Here is a 26,587-nt window from a genome sequence, read left to right as displayed (position 1 = left end):
ATTAATACCTCCAAAGTAACATTAACACCTACAGAGTCACCTTAACACAGACAGAGTCACATTAATACCTCCAAAGTAACATTAACACCTACAGAGTTACATTAACACCTACAAAGTTACATTTACATCTAGAGTCACATTAACACCTACAAAGTCACTTTAACACTTCCAAAGTAACTTTAACACCTACAAAGTCAAATTAAGACTACAGAGTCACGTTAACATCTACAACATCACATTAACACCTACAGAGTCACAATAACACCTCCAAAGTCACACTAACACTACAGAGTCTCATAAGACTCTGAGTCACACTTGTTTTGTGGGTGTTTTGTAACATTAAATATAACTATAAATGGATAAAATCTATGATGTTGAATATATTTGTATTGTAGTGGTTGATCTCAGGGAGTTTTTCATCTCCCTCATGCTCATTAGGGATAGGGATATACATATAGTATCATAAATCTTATGGTAATCTTTTTAAATTAATTTTAAACTTTAATTGTTTATATTCATTTATTTATTTTAGTCCTTCTTTTTCTTCTTCTTCTTCTTCTTCTTCTTCTTCTTCTTCTTCTTATTATTATTATTATTATTATTATTATTATTATTATTATTATTATATATTCATTTCTTTTTCTCTCTCTTCTGTTTCCATACTTCTGTAAGGCTGCTTTGAGACAACGGGAAATTGTTAAAAGCGCTATACAAATAAATTGAATTGAATTGATTAACACAGCACTATAAGTCACAGGAGGACATGCTGAAATAAGAGACAAATTAAACCGTGGCTCTCTAACATTTTTTTTCACACCCACTTTTTATTTCTTCCTCAGACAGTCAGAGTGTGGGACAGAAGCATCAAGTCCAATCTGGCAACCTGGGATGGAGGTTTGTAAAGAGTTAAACGCTTGAACAGAGCTGCTGAGCTCCAAATCTGCTGTGTGAGTGAAAAGACTTCACAGAGGAAAGCTTGCAGCTCTCCACCGAGCACCACGGAGCTCTAGCAGCACATGATGGCACGTTTTCACCTCTGACTCCTTCAGGGACAGTGAAGAGAACTCACATTACATCATCTCACATCACCTCCACAGCACTCTGTAACAAAATGCCACCACGCTGAAGCTCAAGTCAGCTAACTGAAGACAGATTCACTGTCCCGGGGTTTTACTCCTGTTCATCATCGCTAATTCTTCAGGTTTATTTCTTTCTTTTTCTTCAGAGGAACCAGTGTGAGGGAGCAGGAACTCTTCTTTCACATCTTCACTGCTCTGAAGGTGAGGTCTGCTTTACACTACACCTGATACAGAAGATAGGAATGATCTCTTAAAGAAGTGTTTCTTCTATTATTAATATTATTAAAAACAACAACAACAACAAAAAAAACTATTTTATGTTTCCTTTCTCTTATACGCAACACTATAGTAAAACTCCAGTGACTTTATTTCAACATTTGACCTGATCTCACCTTCTCACATCACTTTACATGTAAATGGTCTTTTCCTGCACTACAGAGTGCTGCAGAGCTTTAAGATATTATTTATTATTTGATTTTGTGTGAGTGTAAAATATATATTCTAACCTTAAATCCATTTTGTCCACCAAAAACGAGTCGGTTGATTTTTAGATCTGTTTATTTCTGGACATTTTCATTATTCCATTGATTTCATTTCAAATCCAAAAAAAAAACAAAAACAACAAAAAAAAAAAACTCAAATCCTTGAACAAATATTAAAGTATTTCATTTTTCTGTGTTTTATTTATGGTTTACTTTTACTTTTATTTTTTTGATGCCCTTTTTATTATTTGTTTTATAAGACAATATAAAAGAATATTTATTTAATTTATTTATTTATTTATTTTTATTTATGAGATTTTTGTTCATTTAGTAATTAAGCCTTTTAATTTTAATATGCAGTGTTGTGTGTTTTTTCCCATCCCATGTTCAATCCCATCGCTGGAATAAACAAAAACATTTTTTTTTGTTATTTGTCTTCCTGTGGATATTTCAGTGTCTTGGTTGTTTCACGAAATTATAAAATTGAATAAATTACTGAAGTCATATTTCCTGGGGGAAACAAATGAATGCTAGATGAAGCAACATAATTATTTTGTGAATTCTTCTACATCTGAAAGCTTTAATAATTTGAGATCTGCGTTTGTTTGGATTAGTTGATGGATTGTTGCCTCCTGGAGTTGATTTTCTTGCTTTGCTCTGAAATGTTGCCGTACGCTGAGCTGCTAAACATGTTGATATCATAAGGAATCAACCAGCAGGAAGTCAAAGATTTTACACGTTTCTTTCACAAAAATGTCAGTGCTTTAATAAGATGACACTATTATTTATATTTACCTAATGTCTATTTATTTAAATATTTATTTATTCACCATATTCATTGATTTCATGTTATTTAATGTTCCACTTAATAAATGTGCTGTTTTTCTCTGATTTTTCTCTAATTTAAAGTGTTTAAACTTAGCCGCAAAACATCCGTATTGGAGAAAGTGTGTTTTATTTAGTTTTTACGTCAAAAAAGTCCCAATCTCAAAGCCTGAAATATCATTTTCCATTTTTATTTATCTTCCACTAAATCTTGTTATATTTGTTCCTGCAGTAATTACACACATTTTGAATGATGTACGTCCGCGTCCGAGCGTGTTGTCAGTGTTAGTTGTGTTCGGCTCGAGGATTTATGTGGATAATTATCCGGTCAGTTAAGGGTTAATGTGATGTATTTGTTTTAATGCTAATGCTGATTATTGTTATCTTTAATCTTTACTTTTCCTGTTTCACTCTTTTAAAGTACATTACTTTAGAAAAGCTGTTTCACAAATGACAAATACACAATTCAGGTGTGTGTGTTCAGTGTGTGTGTGTGTGTGTGTGTGTGTAGTCAGTGCTTTATGTTTTAACTCATCATACAAATACACAAACTTCAACACTTTCAGGAATGTGAATCAGTCCCATGGATTGTGTTTGTGTGTTAAATTAATTCAGCATTTTTCCAGCTTGTGCAGGAGTGTGTTATTGTTGTAATGCTTTCCTACATTCAGTTAAATACCTGCACTATTTTCCCATGCAGGTTCTACCAGTAATGGCGTTTCCCAGTGGCTGTGTAAGAAATCTGGATTTTCTCCACCTTGTCTGAGACTCTGGAGAAAAACAAAAGCATCCAAAATGCGAAAACTCCAAACCATCTTGCTGCTGCTGTGTTTGCATAAGGTGAGAGCATTGTGAAGATTTCTGCAGTTCAATTTTATCAAGGCGGGTTTTTATTAACGTTATGTCTCCATATGGAATAACAATTTTGTTTCATTGATTTATGGCTTGCAATGTGACACAATGATAATTAGTTGAAAAATATGAAATATATGTGAAATATCACTTTACAGATCCAAACGATAATTAGCGTGTAATTAGGCGGACAGTTATGGTGGATCGTAGTCTCAGTCCAGTTGAAAGACCTTGGTTTTATTGGAGCATGCAGCGAGGACGATGCCACGGTCTAAATTAACACGCAGAATGCAATTAAATTTCTTAATTGTATCTAAATGAAGCATGTCACACTGAGTTTAATGGTGGCAGGGGTAACAAAGAGCCCTTTTTCACACAGCAGACTGGGCATCTTTTACTTAGACATTGTTTGAAAGGCAGAAATATATCTATTTATTCAATCGTTTATTTGTTTAAACTGTTTTTTATATTGAACAATCATCCACACTCCAAATAATGGGCAGTTTTCTACACTTTTACATCTTTTGTACTCTGTAGTTAATTCTTCAAACACTCTTAAATTTGTCCTGCAAATTCATTTTGTACTCCTAAAGAACCATCTTCACTGATCTTCCATTCGCTTCATCATCATCATCATCATCATCATCCTGGAATTTAAAGGGACTATCATTATTCCTTTCTTCTAATCTGAAAGATCCATCCTCACTCACAAACAAAAAGGTTCATCATTATTCTTCTGTCACAAATTGAAGGGTCCACCCTCATCCCCTTCTCACAATATTGGAGGAACCACCCTCATCCCCTTCTCACAATATTGGAGGAACCACCCTCATCCCCTTCTCACAGTACTGGAGGTACCACCCTCATTTCTCTCTCACTATCAAAAGAGTCTTTCCTCATTAATTCTCTCACTATCTGAAAATTCTATCCTTATCCCTCTCTCACAATCTGAAGAGTCTATCCTTATATGTCTTTTCGCAACATCCATCCTCATCTTTCTCACAAAATCCCTCTCTCTGGTTCATCCCCTCATTTACACTATCCTCATCCCATTTTTTACAGTCCACTGGAATTGTCCTCATGACCTTCGAGGACAAAACCATCCTGAACTCATTTTCTACACATTAAAGGGGCAATAATTATCTATGATAATGGGTAACCCTTGAAGGGACTGTCCTTATTGCTCTTTCACACTTGTAAGGAAAAGTTCTGATTCCACATCTCTACTACACTCACAAATAACAATTCTTCTGCTTCTTGCATACTGACAACCGACTATCCCAGATCAACAGACATCTTACAGCCAGATCTTCCTTGTCTCAGACACCAGTGGGACTACCATTATACCTAACATACTCTAAAGGGACCCATCCTCATTCATCTTTCACATTCAGAAGGGTCTGTCTTCTTGTCTTGTCTTGCTGGGTCCATCCTCCAGCTACTTTGAATGGTCTATTGTTAACCCTTGCTACTGCACTATTTAAAGGCTTCATTCTTATGCCACACTTGTACTATTAAAGACATTATCCATATCCTCTGGCACACTCAAAGACCACCCATATCTCTCTCTTACTCTCTGAAGGGCCCCATCATTATCTCTCATCACAATATCGATAGATCGCCCACATCCCTTTTTCTCCACCTAAGGAGCCCATCCTTATCTCTCTCTTCTGATGCTTTTTCCTCTCTCGCAATATAAAGGCTCCATCCACATATTTCTCTAATAAGCTGAAGTTCTCTTCATCATATCTGTTTAAAATCTGAAAGGTCCATCATCATTCATCTTTCACAGTCTGATTTTCTCTATCCTCATTTCATTTTTCTCCACCAAACTCTTTGAGGATGCTACCTTCAAAGGGACCATTCTCATACCTCTTTCACCCTTGAAGTGACTGTGCAAATCTCTCTTTCTCACTTTGAAGGGACCATCCTCAGTTCACTTCCCTACCACACTTGTTTCCGTCCTCTATACTCACAACAGAACATCCCCATCCCCACTCATCACTCAGACTGTACTGGGACCATATTTCCACTTCTAATATACTCTAAATGGATCATCATCCTTCTTTCACTTTCAGAAAGGATCATACTCATACCTGTCTCACAATCTAAAGGGTTCATCCTCATCCCTCGCTCACAATCTGCAAAGTCCATCCTCATCCCTCACTCACAATCTGAAAGGTCCATCCTCATCCCTCGCTCACAATCTGCAAAGTCCATCCTCATTCCACACTCACAATCTAAAGGGTCCATCCTCATCCCTCGCTCTCAACCTGAAAGGTCCAACCTCATCCCTCGCTCTCAACCTGAAAGGTCCATCCTCATCCCTCGCTCTCAACCTGAAAGGTCCATCCTCATATCCCTCGCTCTCAACCTGAAAGGTCCATCCTTATCCATTGCTCTACACCTGAAAGGTCCATCCTCATCCCACGCTCACAATCTGAAAGGTCCATCCTCATCATTCTCTCACAACCTGAAATGTCCATCTTCATCACTCACTCACAACCTAAAGGGTCTCCTCATTCCTCTCTTGCAATATAAAGAGTTCTTCCTCATCTCTCTCTTTCTCTCTAAAGCTTGTATACTTATTCCTTTTTTCTATGCACCAAAATTTTTGAGAATGCTTCTTTCAAAAGGATTATCCTCATGCCTCTTTCACGCTTGAAGGGACTGTCCTCATCTTACTTTTGCTCTCTTACTGAACCATCCTCATTTCACTCCCTTACCACACTCATAAAGGACAGTCACTATCCTTCTTCCACATTCTTCCCCTATGCTGACAACAGACCATCTTTATCCCTCCCTCACACTCCAGTGTGTCCTTCTCCTCCCTATTCCGTGTCACCTTTATCCCTCACCAAAGGGACCAACCGTTCTGATGTTTCTTCCACACTCAGAAGAGCCATCCAAATCCCTTTTCCACAGTCTTAAAGGAATCTTTCATTGCTTCATTCCACGGTCCAAACAGATCATCCTCTTCCCTCTTCTATACTCACAAGGAACCATCTTCATCCCTCTTTCACACTCCAAAGAGACCTCTGTCCTTATTATTCCACTTATTCTCCAAGGGGACTTCCAGCTGGCCATTATTTCTGTTTGGATCCTCCAGGGGACACACACATCTGCTCAGAGACACAAATACGTACACACTCTGATACACTGATGCATGTACATACGTACACACAGATACACACACACCCTCATTTACATACACAAATATACTGTATACTTTTGCAAACAGATAAATGTCATGTTAAATAGATATTAATCACATGTAATAGCCCCCAGGTGATCCCGCTCTCTCATTGCCGAGACTTCGGGTAGATTCCCGGGCAGGGAGCTAAGCCAACCACTGAAGAGTTAACTCTCCCCCGAACAGGGAGCAGACGAAAGAAGAAAAAAAAATTAAATACATGTAATAAACCGCTGCTATATTTGACTGTATTTTGTGAGATTTTTGATCTGGAGCACATTATGGTCATGTAAACCTGCATGATTTCTGTTTGCACTCTTTTGCTAAGATATAAAGCTCCACCTCTGATGATTATACACACACACACACACACACACACACGTGCTGTACATTTTACCAGCGTAATAAATAGTCCAGTGTCAGGATTAAAAGGAGTGGTTTAATCTCACAGCTCTCATAACGCCGGCCTGATTGATTAGTTTTCTTTTTTCCAGGAAGCTTATGTCAACAAGGGGAAAAAATAAACCTAATCCTTCTTCGGAGCATGCCAGCCTTGTAAGGTTTTCCCGCCATGCCACTTTATCATGGCGCTGAATTCCAGAGCTGCTGGGCGCCGATAAGAGGCTCACTGCTTTTCACACTCTCGTCCCGCTGGACAATGCGATGCTTGTGTGTATTCTTCAGACTCGGAGTGTTTCCATCAAAAAGCGCTCTCGCTGGATTTGCCATTTTTTTGTGAAACTAACTCAAAACCTACAGACTGAAGCTAAGGAGCATGACAAGAAAAAAACAGAGGAAAGCAAACAGGAGTAAAATTGTTAAAAGTGTTAGCATGAGCCCACACACTCTTCTGGGAACGATTACACAAGAATTTAAGAGAGTGGTAAACGTGAGCATGCTGTTCTACACTGGCATTATCAGCGCTAAGCTTTATACACCAAAGATGTGTATCTGGTCCTATATTGAGGTCATTTCGTGTTGCCAGAGGCTTCGATAATCCCTCATAAACGATGTTGGCTGCAACATTTGCTGTCTCATACAGTACATTGATGCTTTACAGCCTGAGGTTATAAGTTTCCTCTTCATCAGACACCCTTCACTTTCCCATCCCAAGACATCCTGCGTTTCCATTCCCATCATGTATCCACTCATAATTCCACTCTGATCTGTTTCTTACAGCAGACGTTCCTGGCTATTGGGGTTTCTTTGTGTTTTGATATTAGCTTGCTAATAAACTGTTAGCTTTATACTTATGCTAGTGCACATGTGAGGTTCATGTGATAAGTACATTATAAGAGTACAAGTACATTATAATCTCTTTGTCAGTGTTGGAAGATGTTCTTTCATTAATAAAGTTTAAACAAGGTTTGTAGCCTCCGAACTTATACAGAAAACTGCTTATGTTTAAAAACAATGTGGAATAAAAACAGCTTTTTTAGCTCATGAGCTTTATGAAAACGTTCACGAGTCATCAGAACTAATCTTTTAAAATGACAACTTTTATTCTGACACAAGATTTACACTAAGACCAACACCACCACTAACACCAACATCAACACCACCACCAACACCACCGTCAACATCAATAACACCACTCTTAACACCAATATCTACACCAGCATCAACACTAACACCAACATCAACACCAGCACTAGGAGAAGCCCGAACACTAACACTAACACCAGCATCAACGTCAACACTAACACCAATGTCTACAACAACTTACACTAACACCACCACTAATATTAACACCAACACCAGCATCAACACTAACTCCAACACCAACACTAAAACCAACGTCAACATCAATATCACCACTAGCACACTAACATCAGCACCAACTAAGACCAACCCCAACACTAACATCACCACCACTAATACTAACACCAACACCATTCACACCAACACTAACACCACCACTAACACCAATGTCAACACCACCACCAACACCACCATCAACATCCAATAACACCACTCGTAACCCCAACATCTACACTAGCATCAACACTAACACCATCATCAACACCAACACTAGGACCAGCCCGAACACTAACACTAATGTCTACAACAACTAACACCAGCACCAACACCACCACTAATATTAACACCAACACCAGCATCAACACTAACTCCAACACCAACACTAAAACCAATGTCAACATCAATACCACCACTAGCACACTAACATCAGCACCAGCTAAGACCAACCCCAACACTAACATCACCACCACTAATACTAACACCAACACCATGCACACCACCACTAACACCAAAGTCAACACCAGCACCACCATCAATAACACCACCCCTAACACCAACATCTACACCAGCATCAACACTAACACCAACATCAAGACCACCACTAGGAGAAGCCCAAACACTAACACTAACACCAGCATCAACGCCAACACTAACACCAATGTCTACAACAACTAACACTAACACCAGCACCAACACCACCACTAATATTAACACCAACACCAGCATCAACACTAACTCCAACACCAACACTAAAACCAACGTCAACATCAATATAACACCACTAGCACACTAACATCAGCACCAACTAAGACCAACCCCAACACTAACATCACCACCACTAATAGTAACACCAACACCATGCACACCACCACTAACACCAAAGTCAACACCAGCATCAACACCAACACACCACTAACACAATCATCAACATCAATAACATCTTTACTCAACAACTAACAACACCAACACTTACAACAAAAACAACAGCAACATTAACACCAGAGCTAGAGCAGGTAAAAGCAGCTGAACTTAATGATAATGAACATCACTAATAAAGATAGCAAACTTAAACATCACATTTTAGTGTTGACATTTAGAAATGTTTTTGTTGTTCTGTTTGTTCAGTGTTGTTTACTGCATTGTACTGTTTAGCTTAAACTAGCTTTGTGTTTACATTTGGATGTGCCTGAATGTTCAATTTATGTTGAATGCACTTTATTAGTTGCTAGGTAACTAGGCTTTATTAAATATTACCAGGTTTTTTCCTAATCTGAGATTAGTTAAAATATATTTCCTAAACCAGGCATTCTGGGTTTTGTTCTATCACACAGTCTTGGTACATAGATATAAATAATATATAATAGTGTATTGCTAATGAAACTCTGTAGTAACACTCCTAACAGAAATATGCCAACAAACTAAAATTCTACAGCGTTTTATTATTTAGTTAAAAAGTTGTCTGTAAAATCCACTGAGCTGCAGATGATTCTTCAGAATAAACCCTATTTTTACAATAAAACAGATTACACGAGCGGTTCTCATGTGAGCTCCGTGTCTGAGCCTGTAGTACACGACTCTTCTCCCTTTTCCTTCTAAATCTGATTCATTCTATATTTCACACACAGCAGGAAATATTCCTCACCGCATTGATCTCGGTGTCTAAAAGCGTGTCACTGTCAATGACCTTCATCTCCGTTAATATGAAATCGATACATATAACACCTGATTAATGACCTGAAAGCTGCCCGAGGAGCTGAAATGGACACAGCACAGTTATAAATCTGTAGCAAAAATACAGCTACGGTGTGTCAGGTCAGGTGGGTCATGTGATCAGGCTGAGAACATTGTGGGATTGTTTAACGTTCAGGCTCTAGCGATGCTTATTAGAATGTTAATAACAACTATTGTTGTGATAGCTGCAGAATAGCGGTGGGGAAAATCTTTGGGGATTAACATCAACCTTTACTGCTTAATAAAACAAAATCATGATAAAAATGTTTATTAGTAAATTGAGTGTTGAGAGGGAATAATACTAATCTGGCAACCTCAATTTTAGTTACACTTACTATGTAAACTGTCATCAATTAATCAGTGCAGTGCTTCTACTCCCGTCTCACAAAGAGCGATATTCCTGTAGTGCTCAGCTCACCCTGAGTGTGTGTGTGTGTGTGTGTGTGTGTGTGTGTGTGTGCGTGTGTGTAGAGGCTGATAAGACTAAAGCATCTTTCCTCCTTAATTAGATCTCCAGCACTCGTAACTGGAGGAGCAGGAGTGGAGATAACAGTGGAATAAACGCTGCATGCTTTCCTTAATCATCTGCTGTCTTCTGGACATAATCATCATCTCTTTTTCCACACGTCTCCTCCATTCACACCTCGCTCCTTTCTTACACACACTCTCACACACACACTCAGTCCTCGAGCGCTGGTCCTCACGCTAGAAAGTGTCTTCCTCCTGATGTTCCGCAACAGAAACACACACTGACGCTTCACACTCTTTCAGAACAAGAAAATTCTAATTATACTCCAAAATGTGATGCGAAAAGATCCAGAAATATCAGAGACTCATCTGTGGAGTCATTTAAACATTTTTTTTTAACACCTGAAATCTGCTTTGGTACTTTTATGGTTATTTATTATTTATTAATTTTTTATTATTATTTCTGAATTTTTTCCTACACATATTTACACGCATCTCTATAGGACGCTGGTTTTTTTTGTTGTTTTTGTTTTTCATCTAAGTTCAATTTCATTTCAGACACAAAATCTTTTTCACCTCTAGAGTGATGAGGTCACAAGTGTGGGGGAAAAACAAACAAACAAACACTGAGCTCTTGACAGCGGGAGCTTTAACAACTGCACAGTTCAGATGTTCCAGATGTTTCACAGAAAATGTTTCTGGAAAATATTTTAGTTTATAGATCAATCAGTGGCTATTAAATTGTTGTATGGTATTGGGAACAGAGTCAGAGATCTTCATATCCATCTAATCATTGCTTACGAATCCTTGTCTTCTTTTCTCTGTCGTATCGTGAGGAGATTCATTGCCATGGTGAAATATGGAATATTCAGTGGTTCCGAGTGATAATATTCGCCGTCTTAAGAGCTCTTAACCCTGAGTTCTCGTCATTTTAATCCCCACTTTAACCTCATTTAGAAGCCAAACAAGATAATCCAGGATTCTGTTTAGTCTGAGTTTCGTGAAAAGTCTTTTATTGTGGCCCATCATGTTCATCGCTATCGTTAAATGTCATATTGTTGAAACTGAAATTGTATCGTAGCAACATGGAGTCTGCAGCAGCGTCACATCACTGTCCCTATCTTACTGAAACATATTGTAGCAGGTTCGGTGGTTTCATCAGATATCATGTGCTAGATGAGAACAAAATTCTCAAGATGGCCGACGCTGACGGACGAGACGTCTTAAAGGTCTCTTTTAAATTAGCTTTACATATTTTAGAAGAAGAAGAATGGGGCATAGAAGCCTTTATTATCACCACATATACATTACAGCACAGTGGAATTCTTTTCTTCACACACCCCAACTGAGGAGGTTGGGGTCAGAGTGCAGGGGCAGCTATGATACAGCACCCCTGGAGCAGGGAGGGTTAAGGGCCTTGCTCAAGGGCCCGGCAGTGGCAGCTTGGCTGTGCAGAGCCTTAACCAGTTGAGCCACCACTGCCCTTTTTATTTCTATTTATTAATTTTTTTTTATTATACATTTACGGCGATTATTCTGCTAAAGCCATCATAGCTGGAAAACAGCTTCTACTCCCTGTTAGTAAAAGAAATAGCGCTAGTGTTCATATGAGATGATAGGAAACCTTAATTCAAACATTTATACACTAGTGCATAGTGTAAATGTGTAGTATGAGTTAGAATGTCATTTTTTTGACACAGCCATCTCATATATAAAAAATAAATAAATAAATACAAATGTTCATGTAGGTCTTGAACCTGGTGAAATGTCTGCTGCGATGTTCTCGGCCCTCCAGATCCAGAGTCAACACTGTGATCAGAGAAACCTTCTGACCAATCAGAATCCAGAATCCAAGAGCGTTTGTATATCACCTGGAGTCGGTTACTTTCTTTTCCGCTGCATCGTCACATTTCTGGCGGCTGTTATTCTGTCTAAGAGCGAGTCAAACACTTCAGCCACAGATCTTAGTAATGGGATTATGGAGGTGTTGACGTGCTGATAGCTTCAACCTGCTGAGTGAGGATAGAGCTGGAACATCACACACACACACACACACACAAGCCTTCAGCATACAGCCTTTGTTAACTGGTTGTCACACGCAGTATAATCACGTCAGATCCTTCTCAGCTCAGCACTTTAACATGCAGTTATTTAACGACCCCACAAGCAGGTTCTCACTCTGATTGTTAACACACTGAGACACGATTCTCAGACACTGTGCTCGTAAATCATTCCTCTGTCCTCGCTGCACCCTCGCAGAGATCCAGAAGGACAATATACATGATAAACCTGGACTAAGTATTAAATAAAAAAAATACTAATAATAATTTCACTGTTAATATATTTAGATGAATTCCGAACTCAAAGGACAAGTTTTTCAGTTCACGTCACTGCAGATGCGTCAGTGAGCTGCGTTTATTCCACACATTGTTGTGCTTCCAAACTATACAGCTCCTTTTAGGACTGTGTGTGTTTGTGTGACACTCCTCGGGTGCAGTGTTGTAATGTAACGGAGTACAAATACTTCGTTACCGTACTTAAGTAGAAATTTCAAGTATCTGTACTTTACTTTGCTATTTAAATTTATGTCAACTTTCACTTTTACTCCACTACATTTCCTAGATAAAATGTCTACTCTTACTCCGTTATACAGTATTTCCACTAAGCGTCTTCGTTACTTGTTACTACGAAATAAAATCAGTAGAAATGTGTGCGACTGCTATAAGGGAGGTTTGGCGAATCACTGCTCTTAGATTGCATTACGCAGCTCCACACGCTCTATTTCAGCGTAATGTTGCTAAAGGAGGCGGAAGCACAACTGAAACCACCATGGAAGCCCCTACTGGAGGACCTCCCGTTATCGTAGACCAGGGGTGGCCAACCAGTCAGAGACCAAGAGCAACATTTTTTACTGTGTTACCGCAAAAAGCCGCATCATACACATGGGCACACATGAACATCACCTTTTCTTTCCTGCCATTTTGAGAGCGAACTTGACACAAATTGTTTACTCAAATGACCTTACTCGTACTGGGGTATTGAGGTATTTTCATCCCACTCACATGCGCGTTTGACGAAATTACCGTATTGAACTCAAGCGAAGCGAACACGCACAATAAAAAGACACAAATACAAACTTCGATATGAACCTAAGAGCCGCATGAAACCGGGCAAAGAGGGATGCAAAACCGGGCAAAGAAACACTCCGTGTGTCATTCTATTGGTTGATTCGTGTTGGGTTTAATGATAGGAATGAATTAAAGGAAAGAGTTTCTCAGCTGAGTTTCTAGCAGGAATAAAGTTTAAATCACACAGAACTTTTACTAATAGAGATTTTCACAACAAATGATCCAGATTTAGAGCTATGCAGCAATCACACACCCTCACAGTCATCATCATCATCATCGTTGTTGTTGGGGTTTAAGTTGTCATTATCATCATTGTCATCATCGTTGTTGTCAACATTTACATTCACAATCATCATCATCATCATCATCATCATCATCATCATCATCATCATCATCTAGTGTTGGGAGCGTGACAAAGCCACACAGGCAGACAGCAGTGTTGGTGACTGTATTCAGTAGAATAATGAAGAAATTAACTTAAGTCGAGCAAAAGTGTGTGTATGCGTGTGTGTGTCTGTGTGCGAGTTTGAATGTGTGTGTGTGTGTGTGTGTGTGTGTGAGAGAGATCTGAGCAAAACACTGTGAACTGCACAATGAAAAGTGCAATGTAAATGTCAGAAGTCTTTTTAATAACAGCAGCAGCTCTCAGGTAACAAATCTGTCTGTGTTCAACAAATCAAATCTTCACAGGACTCTTCCTCACCTCATTGAGAGGTATTTCTCATGTGTGTTAGTTGCTGTTTCTGCCCTGAAACACTACAACAGGACTATTTTTATTTGTCAAACAATCGTGTTGTGGGAAATTGGTGCTCAGTTACTGTAAGTGTCTTTGAGTTCTTCTCCCATCATGACGGGGCGTGACTCAGGTGCTGCTGCTTCATTACAACGTTCTCTGAGTTCTTCTCCCATCATGACGAGGCGTGACTCAGGTGCTGCTGCTTCATTGCAACGTTCTTTGAGTTCTTCTCCCATCATGACGAGGCGTGACTCAGGTGCTGGTGCTTCATTACAACGTTCTCTGAGTTCTTCTCCCATCATGACGGGGCGTGACTCAGGTGCTGCTGCTTCATTACGACGTTCTCTGAGTTCTTCTCCCATCATGACAAGGCGGGACAGGTGCTGGTGCTTCATTACAATGTTCTCTGAGTTCTTCTCCCATCATGACGGGGCATGACTCAGGTGCTGCTGCTTCATTACGATGTTCTCTGAGTTCTTCTCCCATCATGACAAGGCGTGACAGGTGCTGCTGCTTCATTACAACGTTCTCTGAGTTCTTCTCCCATCATGACGAGGCGTGACTCAGGTGCTGCTGCTTCATTACAACGTTCTCTGAGTTCTTCTCCCATCATGACGGGGCGTGACTCAGGTGCTGCTGCTTCATTACAACGTTCTCTGAGTTCTCCCATCATGACGGGGCGTGACTCAGGTGCTGCTGCTTCATTACAACGTTCTCTGAGTTCTTCTCCCATCATGACGGGGCGTGACTCAGGTGCTGCTGCTTCATTACAACGTTCTCTGAGTTCTTCTCCCATCATGACGGGGCGTGACTCAGGTGCTGCTGCTTCATTACAACGTTCTCTGAGTTCTTCTCCCATCATGACGAGGCGTGACTCAGGTGCTGCTGCTTCATTACAATGTTCTCTGAGTTCTTCTCCCATCATGACGGGGCGTGACTCAGGTGCTGCTGCTTCATTACAACGTTCTCCATAATGAAGAGGAAATTTTATCTGATGGTAAATATTACAGCTGTAAAATGTAAAGAGGGAGCGAGGGATGATGGGACAGAGCAATCATCGTTAAGTAGTGAAAGCTACAGGAGAGTTAATGGTGCGTCAGCTGGGATTTCTTACACTCTCACACACACACACACACACTGCAGTCCACTGAGCTCAGTCGGTGTGTCAGGCTGCTGATGATGAGTGATGATGATGGTTTTGGTGCGTGATCCTTCTCTCAGCTGTCAAAGCTCCAATTAATTACTGACGCCTCGTTTTCCTCATGTTCCTCCGAACACCTGAACCTCATCCCAATCCCACTGCTGAGGAAACATGGCCTCCAACACAGACATGAGAGAGAGAGAGAGAGACAGAGAGAGAGACAGAGAGAGAAAGACAGAGAGAATGAGTGCAGTATAAATGAATAAATAAGTATAAGAGAAGGTGATATGTGTTAGTCATTAAAAGTAAGAAGATTTTAAGAGTTGATTTGGAACCCAGTCATAAATTCGTGTTTATTTCAATTCGGAGACGAGTGAAGGAACATGGAGAAGAGCTTCTGATTAATGACGATCAAAAATGAAGGAAAAAGTGTTAACATTGCTTCTGAATGTAGCAGTTGCACCAATTGCAGGTGATGTTGATGATGATGGTGATGATGATGATAGTGTTGATGATGATGGTCTTGATGATGATGGTGATGATGATGATAGTGTTGATGATGATGGTCTTGATGATGATGGTGATGATGATGATAGTGTTGATGATGATGGTCTTGATGATGATGGTGATGATGATAATGGTGATAGTCTTGATGATGATAGGTTTGATGACGATGATGTTAATGATGATGGTGATGATGATGATGATGATGATGATGATGTTTCCAGAGCATTTACTAATCACAAGCCGCTCTCTCTTCACCTGTGTAAATAGTGAACATGGGAATGATTTAAGGCCCAGTGAGTATTATGTTTTTAATGGGAGTCTATGGGGAAAAAGGCCACTTTGAGACCCGGGACCGGAAGTACCGGTACTCGGATCGCTTAGAAAAGTAATAACAACAAACTTCAGACCAAGTTCTACAACATATCCGAATTTGGTGCGTGTGGCTTGAAAGCCCTAGGCCGCATTAAATTTTATAAATTTTTGTCTAAGCTTAAATAGGAAAACAGAATGTTGGCTTCTACAAAGCCAACATAATAATACGAAGAAGAAAAATAAGGCTAAAAATAAATGATTGTATACAATTAAAGTTTAAAATTAATTTAAAAAAGAAAAATTGTTAAGTATGATTGTAATCAGGTCATGGACAATGTAAATTATGTGCAAAGTGCAGACAGGGACTCCATCAAGACTAGCTATGAAAGCATAACTAAAAGGCTAGAACCAGAAGGTGACACAGACATGAGGGCTTCCTGGGATGTAAAGCGTACCACCGCTCCACAGTCTGCAAACCTGAGCGACTTGCGAGGGTGGTAAGCCGACAGCATCCAGACATCCCAGTTCACCAAACACTCTGTGCCCATGAACCCTCCAGATCTACTCCTTTATCTAAGAAAAGCTATTCATAAAAAGCTAGACTAAACAAATATGCTTTTAGCCTGGACTTAAACACTGACACTGTGTCTGAGCCCCGAACACTAATTGGAAGTCTGTTCCATAACTGTAGGGCTCTGTGAGAAAAAGCTCTGTCCCCTGCTGTAGCCTTTGGTACTTGATGTGCTACCAAACGCTTGTCAGGTTGCTTTTAACCGTCTGAGTGTCATCAGTTGACACTGAGAGAAGTCTTAGTGCTTTCCGTAGACTAATATCATGGCTCAGAACAACGATGACACAAGTGAGACTGAACAGTGTTGCTGTGTGTCATGTCCACCAAGTTAAACTGGATAAAACTGATGTGAAACCAATATGCCAGCAGTTTATTTCTGATAATGACAGACGTAGACATTTTCTTTCTGGAGCAGATCTGGAGGAAATCTGCTGGTTCAGTTTTTTACTTTCTCTGTCAGAATCCTTACTGGCATCAAAAAAGTATAATAAACAGCTGCTGCTGTTATCATAAAGACTTCGGACATTTACAATACACACTTCATTGTGCAAAAACAAGTAAGATTAAATAGACCTATTGTATATTAGTTGTTTTTGACCTGTGTAACATTAATAAACTAGATTTGTAAAGTTCGTCACGACAAACTTTGACATTGGCTTTGACGAGGCAAGTATTTGCAAAGGCTGCGGCTTTTTGGGGGCGAGTGGACATAAGGGTTAGTGTTACTTTTGGAGGCACGTGGACAGAAAGATAGGGTGCCAAAACATTTGGAGGCAAGTGGAGACGAGCATGTGACGTCATCCAAATACTCGTGAGGCAGTTCCCCTCACTGAACACCTGAGTGTTCATGTTGTGCTAATTTTTGATTTTCACGTGACATCACGTGACGTCATCAAAATACCCGTGAGGAAGTTCCCCTCATTGTTGTTTTGATATGTCACATGTCCATGTTGTAAATTTTGCATATTTTGGGGGCGGGGCTGCGGGACAACCGAAAAGCCAGTTGGTACACCAATTTAAAAGTTTGTTCAGAGTATCACCCTAAAGGAGCTGGCCGAGTTTGGTGTAGGTAGTTCGAAAGCTTGCAGAGTTATAAACCTCCAAAGTTTATAATGGGAGTCTATGGGGAAAAAAGGCCAATTTGAGACCCGGTACCAGAAGTACCGGTACTCGGATCGCTTAGAAAAGTAATAGCAACAAACTTCAGTCCAGGATCTACAACATATCCAAATTTGGAGCATGTGGCTCGAAAGCCCTAGGCCGCATTAAATTTTATAAATTTTTGTCTAAGCTTAAATAGGAAAACAGAATGTTGGCTTCTACAAAGCGACATCATAAAGTTATGACACTAAAATATTATTTTAAATATTGTTCCTGTCACGAAAACAGCAATAAACTTTTGTACTTTCGTGACAATGCGGCTCTGCAGACCTACTTTATTTATGTCCCCACCAATGTCAAAGTCAAACTTACGCCCTTACGTAGCTCACACCCCAAACACGTGCTGACGGACAAAACATTCTTTAATCAATAAGAATTTCCCATCATGAGTCAAACACTCTTACAGGAAGTCAGCGGAGAGAAAGACAAGAAGTGAGAGAAATGAGAGAGTGCGAGAGAAATGGTGCTGATCTGATCACAGAACACAGATTGTAGCTGGAGGGTGAAATAAAACAAACTGCACTATGAACACATCCTTCTGTCTGCCCTTGGGACCTCACCCACTTATAATACCCGCCTCCTGGGCTTGGACAGGGTGCCATGACTTCTCGCGTCCAGGCTGTAAAATAACCTGTCTACATGAGATACAGATTTACGGAACATATACCGATAAGGAACCTGTAGAGCTTATAAAGAATGTTCCAATTATTCGGCTCTGTAAAATTAAATATATTAAAGTTCTTTTAAAGATTAAAGTTCTGTTAAATCCTCACTTTCATACTGTTAAATACAGCAGTGCAGAGTTTGGGTTGCCAGATCACACAAATTATCTCATTAATGATATTTCATAATCACCATGATTTACACAAATATTCAGGAGAAATCAAGCCAAAAGTGCATTTAGATTCTGATTGGAAAATCTCTCTCTCTCTCTCTCTCTCTCTCTCTCTCTCTCTCTCTCTCACATGCACACACACACACACAATCTCACTCGCTCTCTCTCTCTCTCTCTATCGCTCTCTATCTCGCATGCACACACACGCACAATCTCTCTCTCTCTCTCTCTCTCTCTCACTATCTATCTATCTCACATGCACACACACACACACACACACAATCTCGCTCTCTCTCTCTCTTTCTCTCCCTCGTTCTCTCTCTCTTTTTCACACACACACACAAAATCTCTCTCTCTCTCTCTCTCTCTCTCTCTCACATGCACGTGCGCGCACACACACCCAGAGAGAGACAGAGAGAGAGAGAGAGAGAGAGAGAGAGAGAGAGAGAGAGAGAGAGAGAGAGAGTGTGTGTTCTGCCTCAACTAGAGCTGGAATCCTGCAGTTTCTATTATAATCAGTAATATTAAAATACTGTCACCGCTAGTCTCTATCTCAGAATCTGAGAAAACCCTTTGATCTGGCAAATAAATAAATAGATAGTATTCGTAGAACAAATGATTCTACTGAATGCAATGAATTCATTAATAAATATTTGGTTACATTTCTACACTTCAGATTAACTTGTGACCTGCTGTTCATTTATTTAAAATTAATTCATGTATTTAATTTTTTTTTAAACAAATTTCCTATAGTTTAAAATGATATAGAAATTATTTGGAATAATATTAAATTAAAATCTTGTGCTATGTCTAAAAACACAGGCATTTTTTTGTGATAAAAGTAAAATTTAAATAAAATATTTTTGTAAAATAAATACAGTGCCTATACGTATAGTTATTATATACTGAAGTAATAATTTTAAAGTTAATTACGCAAGTTAATTAACAGATATATAATTTTTTTTACAGAAGAACTTAACAATCTGCACCACCTGAGAGTGATGAGCTCCTCACACAGTCCTCCCAGTTCTCTGATCATTAGTTTGGTCAGGATCATGCTTGCGCAGTAGAAATGTCATGAGCTGGGATGTTTTTTGCTGAAAATTTCAAGGTTATTGTTGAAATGTTCTCTGATTTGAGGAAAGTCGAATTCGCCCGAAGCCCAGCGCTGCAGATTAACTAAAGCCGTCTTAATTAATCTTTCTTGCTGTTCTCCTCTAACAGACCTTGCCGAGCTTTACCTTTTTATCCAAACAAGCTGCGTCAGAGTCTGTGTGTGTGTGTGTGTGTGTGTTTTAACAAAAACTTTGGTTTCTCTCTCTCTCTCTCTTACACACACACACACACACACACACACACACAAACACACACACACACACACACAGTGTTACATACCTTTGTGCTCACCTTTGTGACAAGGTGAGAGTTTTCTTTCCCTCTCGTCTCACCTTGAGCCGAGTCTCACGCTGTGTCAACTGGGAACTAAAGACTGGCACAGAGACTCAAGGGATTCTGCAGCATTTGACAGACGTTTCACAAATTCCCGACACGCCGGAGTAACATAACACCCCATCTGTATGCTGATGGCTCCGGTCACAATTCCTCGCCTTACAGCAACATCAGCACCACTCAGCTGGGGCAATTAATATAATCCAAGCACAGGAACCCAAGTGTACACAAACACACACAGCAGAAATGTAAATCGAATCAAATTCAGACAGATAATATGTGAAAAGGTGAGATGTTTAAAGGTAAACTATAGAAATCTGTAAATAAATATTAATATAGAGACTCACACAGTTATTACAAATGACGGAGATGGAACCAAATATGAAGTGGCATTTAGACAAGACAATCTTTTCTAAAGTCAATACTTTTATTATAACAACTATATTTTAGGTGATTTATACTAAAAGCATTCTGATCAACGGAGTTTAACAGGTCTGGAGATAAATATGAGGAAATTAAACAAAATAAATAATTAAATGAATAAATTTTGTTCAAGGGGGCACGGTGGCTTAGTGGTTAGCACGTTCGCCTCACACCTCCAGGGTCGGGGTTCGATTCCCACCTCCACCTTGTGTGTGTGGAGTTTGCATGTTCTCCCCGTGCCTCGGGGGTTTCCTCCGGGTACTCCGGTTTCCTCCCCCGGTCCAAAGACATGCATGGTAGGTTGATTGGCATCTCTGGAAAATTGTCCCTAGTGTGTGATTGCATGAGTGAATGAGTGTGTGTGTGCCCTGCGATGGGTTAGCACTCCGTCCAGGGGTGTATCCTGAGATACACCGTTGTGAGATACAACGTTGACGCCTGAGATAGGCACAGGCTCCCCGTGACCCGAGGTAGTTCGGATAAGCGGTAGAAGATGAATGAATGAATATATGAATTTCGATCAAAAGCTCTGGGTGGGGGGATGGGCGTGTCTTATGCTAGTGTAGTAGCTCTGTGTGTTTTCCACCATCCTTTATTCCATCAGAATGAAACAGTAAAATGACTTTTATCTCCCATCAGACACATCAGATGTGAAGGATACAACACAGCATCGTCCTCGTCGTCTAGTCAACCCTACCCTGTCACGTGTATCAGGTGTCTCTCACGGTGTCTCCTGTAATGTAAAGCACCTCGACATCATGACTTCCTGTTTCAAATCACGACTCTCCTGCCGTCTCACCGGCTCCCGGTTCTAACCTTAGAAACAGAAAAGTGTTAACATTTTCATTATCTTCTCTCCCTCTTTATTTCCACAAACACGCTGTGATAATTAGGTTGCGTGTTTGAACTGATAAATGATGCGACCCTTCAGTTCATCGATTTCACATTAAACACAGAGCTCTCAATTTCCAGAGTCATTATGGTCTGTTTGCATCGCTTGTGCAGGTGTGTGTGTGAGGTGAACAAGCTTTCTGTGATAAAACCACAACATATAAGCTAATACAGGCTTGCACAAACACACGTATACACACACACCAGTACACACACACACACGGTATATGCTAACGTTTTGTTATCTTGCTTCTGCAGAGCTCTGCCCTGTTCCGATGATTTTACAGGGTAATGTTTGCGACGAGCGGACGGCTTTGCAGACTGAATTCGCATATGACTCAATTAAGCTTACAGCAAAATGTGTAATTAGCGCAGCACTGTGTGTGTGTGAATGTGTGTGTGTGTGTTTTCAAACAGCCCTACTTAAAGCTTTCACATCTGCCGCAGCAAATGATCCCCTCCGCTGTGCCTTGGGACGACAGCCGCTGCTAATTACCAATAAAACTAAGTTTGGATTATTTCTACAAATTATTAAGACTTTATCTTAAGTGGACCAGAACTTGACGTCCCAAAGCAAAAAAAAAAAAAGAAAAGAAAAGAAAGTAAATGGTGATTTGGTGTGTGGGATGGCTGCGGCTCGGCGGCGGGGCTTATGATCCGACTATTTGTGTTTTGCAGACTTTCTGTAATGAGTTTTGAGGCAGTTATTCACACAGTGAGGAATATTGAAATCCGGGAAAGATTCATTCTGGAGGAAAGAATTCCAGCTAGCAATGTTTCCTAATGTACTACGTATGAATTATTATACAGGTAATAAACATTCATCTGTTTCTGATTAGCTGGCTGATTGGATCAAGATGATGTCATGTAGATTCAGTGATAAATTTCATGCTCATTCGATCAGACTCTTTCCAGATTTTGGAAATTTCCAGTCACACTGACTTTCCTTATTTGTTTCTAATCTTGACACTTTACAGAATTTAGCCACACACAAATCTCAGTAAAAGGCAAGAAAATCTTCCACCAACACAGCATATCCACTGCGGCACATAAGTATTAGTAACTCAACAACAGATCAGGAGCAAAACGTTTTGTCCAAGCTCGTCTGTAAACGAGGAACAACCTCGTTCTCAAAAACCAGAAATAACAGAACTTTATTTAAACTTCTTGTTATTTCTTTCTTGGATGTTGAGTAACTGGAGTCAGCAGGGGCAGGAAACACTTGAGTGATTGTACGTCTAAGCAAAATCTTTACTTTTACTCTTAACTCCTTGCATTTTTATGTCGTCTCCTAGAAATCTCTCTCACTGTGGGTTCTGGAGCATTTGGTTTGAACATCAACTCAAATTCTTAAGTGTAGAAACAAAACCAAATTGTTTTCGTCAGCCAAAAATAGTAAAATAGTTATTTTTTCCCCTTAGAATAACTTCAGCACAATTAGAAATAGCAGCTATTTCACGTCCAACTTTAACACCTTAGTGTGTGTAAATGTGCTCATTCATGCATTCATTCATTCATTCATTTTCTACCGCTTATCCGAACTACCTCAGGTCACGGGGAGCCTGTGCCTATCTCAGGCATCATCAGGCATCATCAGGCATCAAGGCAGGATACACCCTGGACGGAGTGCCAACCCATCACAGGGCACACACTCTCATTCACTCACGCAATCACACACTACGGACAATTTTCCAGAGATGCCAATCAACCTACCATGCATGTCTTTGGACCGGGGGAGGAAACCGGAGTACCCGGAGGAAACCCCCGAGGCACGGGGAGAACATGCAAACTCCACACACACAAGGCGGAGGCGGGAATCGAACCCCAACCCTGGAGGTGTGAGGCGAACGTGCTAACCACTAAGCCACCGTGCCCCGCTAAATGTGTTCATTATAAGAATAAACATATCTGAAGGCACCCGTTTCCTGTTCTAGATGTGTGCTGATTTAATATCACTCCTTTATAAGAGAATACAAAATATTGAGCTAAGGTTTGCCATAGCAGCATATCAGAAAATAACAACCTTCTTTGTGTTTTTTTTTTTTTTTGAGTCGAGCTAATTCGTTATTTCTGAAAAAGTCTTTTTCTACCACAAAACCTGAAGGCTGGATTTTCCTGCTCCGTACCCTTTATTATGTTAATTTCATGCTTGATTCAAAAATAAATAGCTTCTTCTGGGAGTTCATGCTCTAACGCTTGCTGTGTCTTGTTTTTTCTTTTCTTTCTCTTTCTGTGAAGGTCACATGCAGGCGTCTGCAGATTCCCGAGCTGGGCATTATGGACTGGGGAGAGAGCGATAACGAGGGCAACCATTCCCCCAAAGGACCAAGCAGTCGCACGCCAAACCCTCTGCGCTTGTTCTCCAGAGGATATCGTGCTCTCAAGAGCAGCATGAGACAGATGACATATTTGGAAAAAATGGAGGACTCGTGGGACTGGTTATCTAACCAGACAGCTGTTGGGGAAGCGCAAAGCAGGACTAAACGCAGACCCATTGTGAAGACGGGAAAGTTCAAGAAAATGTTTGGCTGGGGTGATTTCAACTCCAACATCAAAACCGTGAAGTTGAACCTCCTGATCACCGGGAAGATCGTGGACCACGGAAACGGGACCTTCAGCGTCTACTTCCGGCACAACTCTACCGGCTCAGGGAACGTCTCTGTGAGTTTGGTTCCTCCATCCAAAGTGGTGGAGTTTGAAATGACACAGCAGAGCACACTGGAAACCAAGGACACTAAATCCTTCAACTGTCGAGTCGAGTACGAAAAAACGGACCGGAACAAGAAATCTGGGATGTGCGGCTTAGACATGTCGAAAACATGTTACCAGGAGCAGACGCAGAGTCACGTCTCGTGGCTGTGCTCCAAACCATTTAAGGTCATATGTATCTATATCTCTTTTAACAGCACCGACTATAAACTGGTGCAGAAAATATGTCCTGACTATAATTACCACAGTGAGACTCCGTACGCCTCCACAGGATAATCTCAGAACCTGAATGAGACTCGAACCTACCTGGGTCAAACACACAGCCCAGACCAGACCAGACCAGACCTATTACTCGCAACCAAACCATCTCCTGGATCACTGCTACTGTACAGCTCCTCCACAGTGTAAAGCCTCACCCCAAACCTGACAGGTCTATCACAACTTCACAACAATCCTGTGTGTTTACCTGGAATCCAGATCATGGTCCAAAACCACAAACAATCTTGGCCCAAACTCATAGGCTGACACGCTCCTTACTTTGACCCAAAAATCATCAAATTATTTCCGTATTTCAAAAAACAAACTCTGATCAAACGTGGAAGGACTCGCTCCTCACCTCAGCCCCGAACCGTCTTTCAGCCCAAACTTACTGTCATGAATTTATCAAAACATCTCACAGACCAATCTGACTTGAACTCATGGGCTGACTCGTGCCCAGACTCGGCCCACATTCACAGCCCAAACTTTAAGTTTCTCAGACAGCAGTGTTGTTTAAACACCTGGGGTGTGTCGGTCCTAAGCTTGGCTGAAAACTCTTCTGAGGAAACCAAATTTCCTCCACGGTTTCTGGCCCAAACTGACTCGCCCTGCAGCGATGAGCTCCTCCACATGTTCTGCATATTTAATGCCAATTAAAAAGCAGTCCAGATGTTCCACATCAGGCAACACCGTTAGCATTTGCTTCGGACAAAAGTCTGTTTTTCACAGGAGTGAAACGGTGGACACGTCCTGTGATGTAATTAAGTTTGAGATTTGTTTACTTTAAAGGCGTCATGTGAAACACCGAGGCGTTTCCAATGCGGGACAATAAAGAGCATCCCAGCTACAGAGGACAAAACACACATGGAATATAAATAGAACTGTTTAGGTGTGTATGTGTCTGTGTAAGTGTTCTAACCCCATCAGTACTTCTGATTCTCATTGTAGTGACGTCGTAATTCACACCAACACGTGACATTGTTGGCGAAGCTGTCAGGATTAGCATTGTGATCTGGTTCAATCATCTTTTAGGGAAAAAAAAAAAGTAAAAAACAAAACTCCAGGTTGCCCCACGAGAGCTCTATTCATCGGACAGGTTGGTTTAGTGAATCTGGCAGCCAATTAACGACACTTTGTCATGGTCTTGCCACAGTGCTCCGCATTTCCAGGCTCTAATTATCATTAATTACACTGGGAAATTTCACTCGCTCATGCTAAATGAAGGGACTGAAGCCAAAAAATGAAATTTAACCTGTCAGTCATGTCAGCAGTCTGGGAGAAAAAGAAAAAAATCAGAAATAAGTTTCAAACTTACAAACAACACCAGCTTTTCTCCTCTGGAGTTTCTTTTCTCTTTTCTTCTCTGAACATCTGTTATTTACCAGAAAACCAAGTACCACAATCGCTACACAACAATTCAGTTCATGTTGTTTAGACCAGAGAATCCAACCGGTTATTTAGAAATCAAGTTTCAGAGACGTTCATGTATGCTGAAGAGCTAGAACATCACGTGCACAGTATAATCATCATATACTCATCTGGAATTTATTTTAAATGCTTTTGAAAGTTCTTATTTTATTGTGATTACACGAGCAATGAAACACTCAAACTTCAAATTCATGCAACCAAAAATTTCGATTTGGAAATTTGGAGCTGAAAAACAATTAACGCTCCTTAATCCCCAAAAAATTAAAATAAATAAATAAATAAATAATTCTGTTTTACATAATATTCTACTTTCCCCTGGTGTGTTTTAGTGAGTTATTTACAATGAAGCTGTACTTTTCTTTAACTTGTACTGAAATTTCTATTCCTTCTCCTAGTCTAGATATAACGAGTATCTTTACCTCATTTTGGTGTGGACTGTAAAAGAAATCGATATGGATTCAGCCTCGATATGGACTTCCTCTTACTGCTGTATTATTTTCTGAGACGTTCTTCCTGTACCGTCTGATTTCTCTGTAAAAATAACACACAAAGCAAAAAAAAAAAAAGTCATTGATGTTCATGTAGATGTTCGGGTGCCGTTACGACGAATCAAATTCCTATGCGTTGTGTTTGTTTTTAATACCATC

At 40.2% G+C, this 26,587-nt stretch overlaps 1 protein-coding gene across 1 annotated transcript; it reads left to right on the top strand.

Annotated features, from left to right (window-relative positions):
- The first annotated feature begins 784 nt into the window (after positions 1–784).
- Positions 785–26,587, top strand: nxph2a (neurexophilin 2a). Its single transcript, XM_060877392.1, has 3 exons — positions 785–1,280; positions 3,087–3,226; positions 23,784–26,587. The coding sequence occupies exons 2-3, from the start codon at positions 3,182–3,184 to the stop codon at positions 24,528–24,530; spliced, it is 792 nt and encodes a 263-aa protein (XP_060733375.1). The 5' UTR covers positions 785–1,280; positions 3,087–3,181; the 3' UTR covers positions 24,531–26,587.

This window comes from Tachysurus vachellii, chromosome 8 (genome assembly GCF_030014155.1).
Source record: "Tachysurus vachellii isolate PV-2020 chromosome 8, HZAU_Pvac_v1, whole genome shotgun sequence".
Lineage (NCBI taxonomy): Eukaryota > Metazoa > Chordata > Actinopteri > Siluriformes > Bagridae > Tachysurus > Tachysurus vachellii.
The sequence above is the reverse complement of the archived record's forward strand: the minus strand, read 5'-3'. Positions and strand labels throughout refer to the sequence as shown.

Excerpts from the sequence above, each read along its gene's own strand:
- nxph2a (XM_060877392.1), top strand. The coding sequence starts at position 3,182 with ATGCGAAAACTCCAAACCATCTTGCTGCTGCTGTGTTTGCATAAG. Across the intron at positions 3,227-23,783 it reads TGCTGCTGTGTTTGCATAAG|GTCACATGCAGGCGTCTGCA; the intron begins GTGAGAGCATTG and ends CTTTCTGTGAAG.